This window comes from Poeciliopsis prolifica, unplaced genomic scaffold (genome assembly GCF_027474105.1).
Source record: "Poeciliopsis prolifica strain line A6 unplaced genomic scaffold, Auburn_PproV2 SCAFFOLD015, whole genome shotgun sequence".
Lineage (NCBI taxonomy): Eukaryota > Metazoa > Chordata > Actinopteri > Cyprinodontiformes > Poeciliidae > Poeciliopsis > Poeciliopsis prolifica.
The window spans coordinates 4,121,650-4,131,282 of NW_026562390.1; the positions used below are offsets into that span (position 1 = coordinate 4,121,650).

General features: G+C 38.3%; 2 protein-coding genes and 1 pseudogene across 2 annotated transcripts; 2 read left to right on the forward strand and 1 right to left on the reverse strand.

The window, feature by feature from the left end:
• The first annotated feature begins 714 nt into the window (after positions 1–714).
• si:dkey-175m17.6 (N-acetyllactosaminide beta-1,3-N-acetylglucosaminyltransferase 2) lies at positions 715–2,521 on the forward strand. Its single transcript, XM_055040745.1, has 2 exons — positions 715–825; positions 1,161–2,521. The coding sequence occupies exon 2, from the start codon at positions 1,178–1,180 to the stop codon at positions 2,519–2,521; it is 1,344 nt and encodes a 447-aa protein (XP_054896720.1). The 5' UTR covers positions 715–825; positions 1,161–1,177.
• A 3,278-nt stretch (positions 2,522–5,799) lies between these two features.
• On the forward strand, positions 5,800–6,712 carry LOC129366739 (heat shock protein 30-like). Its single transcript, XM_055040746.1, has one exon. It carries the CDS (start codon positions 5,880–5,882, stop codon positions 6,492–6,494), a length of 615 nt encoding a protein of 204 aa, XP_054896721.1. The 5' UTR covers positions 5,800–5,879; the 3' UTR covers positions 6,495–6,712.
• Positions 6,713–7,711: 999 nt separating this feature from the next.
• LOC129366527 (heat shock protein 30-like) lies at positions 7,712–8,543 on the reverse strand (annotated as a pseudogene).
• Positions 8,544–9,633: the final 1,090 nt, after the last annotated feature.

Genomic DNA, 9,633 nt, shown 5'->3' on the forward strand with positions numbered 1-9,633 from the left:
GTACAGAGGTAAGCAGGAATGATAAAATGGAAGAAACTTAATACCTGTTCATTTGTTTTAATGACTGAGTGCCTTTCCAAATTATAATACAGAAGGAAGTCTAGAAAAACTGATGTTCACTAACACATCCATCCAACCTCATTGAGATTAGGTTATTGAAAAGGAAGAAATAGCATACATTTGAGTTTCAAATGTACAAAGCAAGCTTACAATTTTAATTGCTTTTTCTATTTTTTTATTTTGACAAAGAAATATATAGAAAAACCTTGAAGTTTCTGATTGTAAAATATTATGGAAATGTCCAAGAGACATAAATAATTTTGCAAGTCACTGTATTTTCATATAAACTTTGGTTGCCTCTGTTAAATTTGCCTTGACAAATCACTCGCAACAGAGCGATTACACGGTTAATCTCATTTTGGTTGCACATTCAGCTTGTACCATGCCAATATTTGCCTGTAGAGCATGGATGCAAATCAAATCTGCTTCTGAGAAATGACAGAGTAACATTAGTCAGTGTTCACTAAAGATAAAACGCCCTCCTTGTGGGTGTTTTCTCCTCATTATCTAATGAGGAGTCAAAGAGACGCATGCTCGTTGTGCACAAGCTGCCTCATCTGGGATGCGTTGCTCAGCTGCTCCTGGCACAGCACTAGAAGAGCACTTGATAGATGTACAGTTAGAGGATGTGCTGTTGTGATATAAAGAATATTCAACAGGTGGACCCTGAAATGATCGACTCATAACCACAGACAGCAGAAGAGAGGAGACCTGGCTTCTTTTTTTCTTTCTTTTCCTGCTGAACCAGTGAGATTTAAACCAGTGGTAAGTAATATGTATGAGAATAGGGACAATACTTGATAAGGCAAGTGTAGTGAGGATTATTTATGTCAAATGAAAGACAAAGGGGTTGCCTTTTATATAATATTTTCTTCAGGGGCTCAGGTAATCCGCTGTACTGAATGAGGCTCAGAGTGTCAACAAGAACAGATAATAACCCCCACTGGACGGTCACCGAGGGAACAGAAACTCCAGAGCATTCAAGGGGATTTGCAAAATCTGATCTATTCCACTGTTGTGTTTCCTGTCTAGAGAGCGCAGATATAATGTTATCTGTTTTGATTATTTACATATTTATATAAAACTATGCTTTTTTGCAGGTTTTTGACTTGCAACGATGGGAAAATGCTGCAAATGCAATGGGAGACTACTATGCATGTGCTTGCTGCCATGTATGATGACTGGACACCTTGTGATTTACATCATGGTGACCATATTTGTCACCATTTCTTACGCTCCTCCAAAAGTAATCATTCACTACGTTGCTTCAGGGATTTCAGCCAATTCTTCCACCCTGGCCTCACACCCACTTGGTCCTTTCTGGAACCTTCGCCTGGAGGACAGTGCACTGTGGAACCAGTTGCAGCACAGCTGGGACCGTCAGCACAATCCAATATTAAGAGGAAACCTAACGAGGATGCAGAGAAGCCCAAAAGGTCGGCCTTTCACTGAAAATGAGGATAATTGTCTATCAGACTGTATGTCACAGAAGTGTTCAGTTCCTCGCGTGAATGACTTCAACAACATGCCAGAGCAAATTAGAGCATTTATCAAGTCTATGCACTGCAGGAATTACCCTCTTCTTATCAACCAGCCTCATATGTGTCAGAGGAACAATGATACCACTGGGGTGGGATCTCCAATCCTCCTCATTGCTATCAAATCACAAGTGGGAAACTTTGAAAATCGACAGGCTATACGTGAAACATGGGGACACAGTGGTCTGGTAAGGGGGGAGTTCAATACAAAAGGCGGATTAGTGCGCACGGTTTTCCTGCTTGGAAGGCAAGACTCGAGTACAGGTCCTTACCCAGACCTGAAGAACCTTCTGGAACTTGAGAACAAAAAGTATGGAGATATTCTGCAGTGGGATTTCAAGGATGCGTTCTTCAATTTGACCTTGAAGGACTTGCTGCTGTGGAGATGGTTCAAGCAGTACTGTCCTACCGCTGCTTTTGTCTTCAAAGGGGATGATGATGTTTTTGTTCGGACAGATGCTCTTCTGAGTTATCTGCATAAAAAAATGGAGGAACACAAGCTTTGGAGTATCTATACTAATAAAACAGACTTAACTTTGTTTGTCGGCGATGTGATCAGCAACGCAATGCCGAACCGTGAGCCATCTATGAAATACTACATACCGGAAAGTTTTTACAAAGGTGCGTACCCACCATATGCTGGTGGAGGAGGGGTGGTTTATTCAGGCTCACTTGCCTTGCGTTTACAGGAGGTGTCTGAAAGGGTTCGCCTTTTCCCTATTGATGATGTCTACCTTGGGATGTGCCTAAACAGACTTGGGCTTTCTCCAATCCACCACCCAGGTTTCTTAACATTTGATCTCCCCGCTACAGACAGAAACAATCCTTGTGCGTACAAATCTGTTCTACTCGTTCACAGACGGAATCCAAAGGAAATGCTGACCCTCTGGAAACAGCTCCAGAACCTGCCTGCTCAATGCTGAGTCTTATTTGCTAAGCAAATAAGATTTAGTACGTACCAGACGACTGCGGCCACTACACTAATTTGAAAAAAATTACACACTGTGACCAGGAGGCAGTGAATGGTAAGGTCACCTTTAATCAACATTTCCTGTGGAGAATTACGCAACTCCCAGGAGGAGATTGATCTACCTCAGAAGGTACTTTATTACAGGAATTTTACAGAGCAATAACACACCTCAAACTCTTGTTTTGTCATTGCGTGTACAAATGTACCCTATTTTATCTAAAAACATTTCTCCACAATTTTAGAAAGATAAAGATTTATAAATGGATAGACTGAAGTATGCTTTATGTGCAAATAAAATTGTTTAAATATGCATTGCTAATGGAAAGTTTGTGTGCTGTCCTGTTAATTTTGAGCCGCTGAGGATGCATCAGAATCATTGTGCACTGTCAACATGCTTTATAAGTTTAATAAGATTCAAAATACAAGAATTGAATTCACAAATTTTAATTTAGTATTATTTTTAATCTTCAATGTGAATGTTTTCTCAGTGAGTTGTAAAGAAACAATACACATGATGTCATCAAACCATGATACACCCATTGTTGTCAGAATTAGAAGAGGTTATAGATTTGTGAGTTTGATCTGGTGCATAGTCCACAAAGCTTCATCTGACATGGGGCCTTTAGGAGGTTCAATCTTATGAATCCTTGTGTTATTGAACATCCATATGTGTCCATGTTTCAAATACATTGGAAACCTTTAAATGGTTAACATAAGCGTAGAGGAAGAGATAGTTTGTTCAAGGACAACCAGGTACGATTAAGTCTCAAGGCTGTCTCACCATAGACTAAGAGGTTGCTGAAGGCAACCTGACTGATTTTCATTTTGTTTTTTTTGTTTTGAATGATAATGACAAGAAGAAGGTTTGGAGGAGCTTTCAAAGCTTTCAAATCTCTTAACCAGGTGGAGGCAGTACCATGATGTGGGCTATTTCAATTCAGTGTGTAAAGATGATTTACAAAAAGACCCCAAGTTGAGGTTGAAGTTTTCTCAGGAGAACGGTAACAAGATTTGATTCTGTCAGTGCAGACAGTGGATAGAGAAGTAGGTGATAATGGGGGAAAGAAAAACAAAGGAGAAATTGGGCGTTGTATGCATATGTTGCAATGGAATGGTTTGATTTTATCTTGGGACACTAAATATTTTCAATAAATCATTTCTTATATTGTGATTTTAAGATGGTGCATATCTGCACTATTCTCTCATCTTCTATCCATGATACTATGGCTAGACATAGTTGTCTAGCCATAGCTATTGATCGATGCACTAATATGCAGACAGTGGGTTTGGAGTAATGCACTCACAAGACATAAGTCCATCTGATGACCACAGGAGAACGATTACTAAGCTGATAACCACTTCCGAGAAAACATTCAGAAGCAAGAAGCTTTGAACACGTTCAGGGCAGTCTTAATTATTTGTATCATCTGAAATGCATTTTGTTTTTTGCAGCTGAAAACCTAGCTGCTGTTCAGAGGTTGTTTAAATCTAATATGGAGTTTGAATTATGCTCTGGCAAGTCTGGCAAAAACTAAAAATTTAAATAAAAAATAAAAAAATCTTGAAAACACAGCAATGATGATATCAGTTTCACTTTCTACAGTATCAGCACCACCTATCGAAGAAAGAGGATGTTACAGTTTGAATTCCGTCCTTTTATAATGGTGACAATACAGAAATACAAAAGTCTCAAGAAAAAAAAAAAGACCAATCATAGATCCAGTCATGTACTTGGAATATCCAAGCATGAATAGTGTCATGATTTCTGATTGAGGTGGTGAGGTGGACCCTGATGACCCAGGCTGGAGAGAATAAAAGATGTCTTTAATGGTAAAGCAATCCAAAGATTCAGCAATCCAGGCAGGACAGATGAACCGTCTCAACAAAGCTCAGAGCTGGCAGCAGCTGGAAAACCACTGAACCAAAACAACAGACTCGACAGCAGACAACAGGCTAAACAAGACGAGGAACAAGGACCACAGGTGGGATTAAATACACAGGGAAATAATCAGGGGAAACAAGCAACAGGTGTAAGTAACCAAAGGGTAGAAGGGACAACACAAAGAGTCAACAGAACACAAATCCAAATAAACACACAGAAAAACTCAAATTCTTACACATACGGAGTACATTCAGGCATATACCATTGTGAAATAAACACTCAGGACATTTGTTACTGCAAGGCAACAAAGGTCCGGTCAGCCTCGGAGCAATGTTATGTAAATAAAAATGTAAAGCAGCTGGAGTGTTCCATATATGTTCATGGAAAATCTGAGGCATATAAAGGAAATAATGACAATGAAACTACATGATTGTCATAGGTCAAAGCTACATTATTTGCATTTACCTGCACTGTAAGAGGTCCTTCAACTTAATATTGAAAAACATAAACAAGTAAATAAAAAGTTATGGGAAGGAATGTTAGGCTTGATGTTGGTTAATCATTGGTAAATTTAGGTTTTTGGCTATAACTGACAACTGAAACACAAACAATGAATCCATATATTTTGAAATGATTATATTTAACTAGATTGAAATGAAGGAGATTAATGATCATGAAATTGTATCAGCAAATAGAAAAATAGAAAGACATCTAACGTTTAATAAGTTGTATTTATTTAATTAAATGACTACCATCAAACATTAACAGTTGTGCAAAATTGACTTTTGACTTCAAAAAAGATTGTATAAAAGAATAACAATTTTTAATAAAATATAGATTTTCAAAATAAGCACAACTTGGCACATAAAATAGTTAATGATCATGAAAAAAGTCTGATGTGCCCATCATACTAAAACTATCATACGCAAAGAGATTATATCAAGAAACACAAAAGGTAAAAGAAAAATTACCTCATGTGAAACTGCTTCACTAAGTTTAGCTCTGTGGTAATTACGAGAAAATTCCTGGGGAATCTGGAAGTGCCTCCAGTTAAGAATATAATTGATGCAATTAACATTATGTTTTACAATTGTTGAAAAAAATTAGCAAAAACATATATTACAGAATAAACTAAAGAAGTAGTTCATATTAATAGTGATATATTTTAAGAAGAGATAAACAAAACATATAAATTCGAAACAAATTATTGTTGTGATCAGAAATGTCACAGACAAGATAGATTATGTGAAAGAGCTCCACCCAGTGGAATTCTGTAGTAATTACCAGAAACGTCCGGAAGCCTCTGGAGCGCCTCCGGCTAGAATATAAAGCTGGGACAGCCCCACTGACTGACAGAAAGATACACAAGAAACACAGGAGTGAAGAGACGCCTGAACAACAAGAAGACTCAAGACTAAACAGAAGAAAGATGCTGTGCTCTCATGGATTCCCGTCTGCCATCCGTCCATTCATGGACTTCTCCTGGCCTGTACGCAGTCTGTGGCCAGAGGTCAGACCTCTGCTCTACCAACAGCATGTCATGCAGAGAGACCTACAGGAGCTGCGCAGCAGTCTGCAGCTGATGGACAAACTTCAACGCCAGATCCTGGAGGACACAGAGCCTTTCAGGAGCAGCGTGGCTCTGCAGCCCGTCTCTTATCAGCTGGACAAAGAGGGAGAGCACTTTGGCCTAACGCTGGACACTCAGGGCTTTTCTCCAGAAGATCTGTCAGTCCGGCAGGTGGGCAGGAAGCTGAGAGTCAGCGGGAAGACGGAGAAGAAACAAGAGGACGGGAAAGGCTCCTACTCTTACAGCCTGCAGGAGTTCAGACAGGAGTTTGATCTGCCTGAAGGGGTGAACCATGAAGACGTCCGCTGCCACCTTTCTCCAGATGGAAAGCTCCACATCCAGGCAGCCAAAGTTCCTTGTATCGAGGGGACGGAGAGAGAGCTGACTATCAAGAGGAGCTCAGAGGAGGAACCACAGCAGAGTGTGTGTTCACAGGCAGAAGACAGCAGAGCAGAGACTCAGAACAGATCCTAGAACAAACCTGAAAACATGGACGCACATACATGTTGCTGTACCAATGGGAAGATTTTACATTTCTTTGGTGATAGTCTTGTGTGGATTAATGGTCAGTTTTTAGGTTATTGGTTTTGTACAAAGAAACATTTGTAAAATAAAAAAAATGTAAAAATTTTTTGATTCAGACAGGAGTTTGATCTGCCTAAATATTGTTTACAATATTTAGCCTTTATGAGAATACATAAGAACACATTTGAAAATAACATGAAACATGTTTGAAATATTAGTATCAATAAATTAAAGCATGTATTCGATGTTGCATAGACTTGAAAATAAAATTTGAAATTTGATGACAAATGAGTGTGCATATTTCCATTTACAATCTGAGAACTTTAAGTTAAAAAGAAATCCACGTTTTACATTTTTAAAATTTTGTTTTTTTAAAGATGAACACCACCAGTACAATACCACAACTTTCTAAATTTAAAATGAGGAATAAACAAATATTGTCATCAGAATTTTGAATATAACTGAAACAAACATGATCTATGAAATTACATGAAAGTGTAAAAATATGTTAATTAAATATGAACAAAACAAAACAAGAACATCTTCCATGCTTAAAATCACATTAATAACATAATAACTAGCATCTTTCAGTGAAAATATTGTACTAGTCATCATAACTAATTAGTTTAATATATTTCTTTTACATTTTTAATAAATCTTTTACAGATTTATAACAAATATACACAATGAGCTTATTAAATAATTTATAACAAATATTTCTCAAAAAAATATTGCATGACAGGATGCCTGGAGTTTATTAATGTTCTTTAACATAGCAAGAAATAAGATTTTGTTGTTTGAGAAGTACTTGTCTTTTTGTTTTTATTTAATTATTATTGTTTTTACTTTAACCAGTTAATATAATTTTGCAAGAATTTCAAGTGTACATTTTAACATTTCAGATGTAATTATTCTACAGCTGTTGTTCATTTCAATCAATTAAGCTTAAAAGACAATTTTTTATTTCAGTCTATGTTCACTTTATATGTAATTTGTTCTGCTATTTTATTGCTGAGATGCAGATTTTAATTAGCAAAAAAATAATATTAATATTCCCAGTGTGTCGATGAAAAATTTACACAAAGTACTAAATAAACAACAATAAAATGCAAAAGTGTTTCACCAAACACTTAGAAAACATTTTATTTATTAATGCATATATTTTCTAAATGATCGAATGTTATTTCTGTTACAGTATACTAAGACAAAGTGCACCAACAGAACCACTAACTGTCTATTATTCTTTAATTTTCCAAAACTCTCTGTTTACAAATACAGTAATGTACAAAAACAACATTAATCCACACAAGACTATTATCAAAGTAATGTAAAATCTTCCCATTGGTACAGCAACATGTATGTGCGTCCATGTTTTCAGGTTTGTTCTAGGATCTGTTCTGAGTCTCTGCTCTGCTGTCTTCTGCCTGTGAACACACACTCTGCTGTGGTTCCTCCTCTGAGCTCCTCTTGATAGTCAGCTCTCTCTCCGTCCCCTCGATACAAGGAACTCTGGCTGCCTGGATGTGGAGCTTTCCATCTGGAGAAAGGTGGCAGCGGACATCTTCATGGTTCACCCCTTCAGGCAGATCAAACTCCTGTCTGAACTCCTGCAGGCTGTAAGAGTAGGAGCCTTTCCCGTCCTCTTGTTTCTTCTCCGTCTTCCCGCTGACTCTCAGCTTCCTGCCCACCTGCCGGACTGACAGATCTTCTGGAGAAAAGCCCTGAGTGTCCAGCGTTAGGCCAAAGTGCTCTCCCTCTTTGTCCAGCTGGTAAGAGACGGGCTGCAGAGCCACGCTGCTCCTGAAAGGCTCTGTGTCCTCCAGGATCTGGCGTTGAAGTTTGTCCATCAGCTGCAGACTGCTGCGCAGCTCCTGTAGGTCTCTCTGCATGACATGCTGCTGGTAGAGCAGAGGTCTGACCTCGGCCACAGACTGCGTACAGGCAGGAGAAGTCCATGAATGGACGGATGGCAGACGGGAATCCATGAGAGCACAGCATCTTTCTTCTGTTTAGTCTTGAGTTTCTTGTTGTTCAGGCGTCTCTTCACTCCTGTGTTTCTTGTGTATCTTTCTGTCAGTCAGTGGGGCTGTCCCAGCTTTATATTCTAGCAGGAGGCGCTCCAGAGGCTTCCGGAAGTTTCTGGTAATTACTACAGAATTCCACTGGGTGGCGCTAATTTACCACATTTTTCACATCTCCCTACTGTCGCTTTTTGCAGCTATCATCTCTTTAATCGTGTTTACTTTAGTAAGCTTAGAGCAATAACAAAAGTTCCACAGCATTTGAACCTGTTAATGAAGTATTACGCTTTCAATTATGAAAGCATAGTTTTTGTATTAGAAATTTCTGAATATAAACACATTGTGCTGTAAAAATCATATATTCAGCAAATTATTTCTTTATCAGTGTCGTTTTAAATTTCAATCTGTAGTTTTTGTGGTCCTGCACAGAAAGATAGGAGTCCTTTTCGGTGCAGTTTTACCAAAAAACAGATTTGTATCTTAATCTACACAATATAGGCTATAGTCCAATGTCTTCATAACATTTTCTAAGTTTAATGTTGATTCTCATGCAAGCATGAAGTCCTTTTCGTTGTTGTATGAACCCAAAACAAATGTCATATTTCATATGTCATACAAATAAAATATTTTTTTTGTCATTGACTGAAAACTTACTAAACACGATGAAGTGAGTGATCGTTTAAAAATATCCGAACAAGAAACACATAATATATTAGGTAAAGTAGCTCCACCCAGTGGAATTCTGTAGAAATTACCAGAAACTTCCGGAAACCTCTGGAGCGCCTCCTGCTAGAATATAAAGCTGGGACAGCCCCACTGACTGACAGAAAGATACACAAGAAACACAGGAGCGAAGAGACGCCTGAACAACAAGAAAACTCAAGACTAAACAGAAGAAAGATGCTGTGCTCTCATGGATTCCCGTCTGCCATCCGTCCATTCATGGACTTCTCCTGGCCTGTACGCAGTCTGTGGCCAGAGGTCAGACCTCTGTTCTACCAGCAGCATGAATGTAAGTTGTGCAGTTATACATATTGAGTAATTTGTCTTTACAATTTTTTTTTTAC

Coding starts and splice junctions, on each gene's coding strand:
- si:dkey-175m17.6 (XM_055040745.1), top strand. CDS start 1,178: ATGGGAAAATGCTGCAAATGCAATGGGAGACTACTATGCATGTGCTTG.
- LOC129366739 (XM_055040746.1), top strand. CDS start 5,880: ATGCTGTGCTCTCATGGATTCCCGTCTGCCATCCGTCCATTCATGGAC.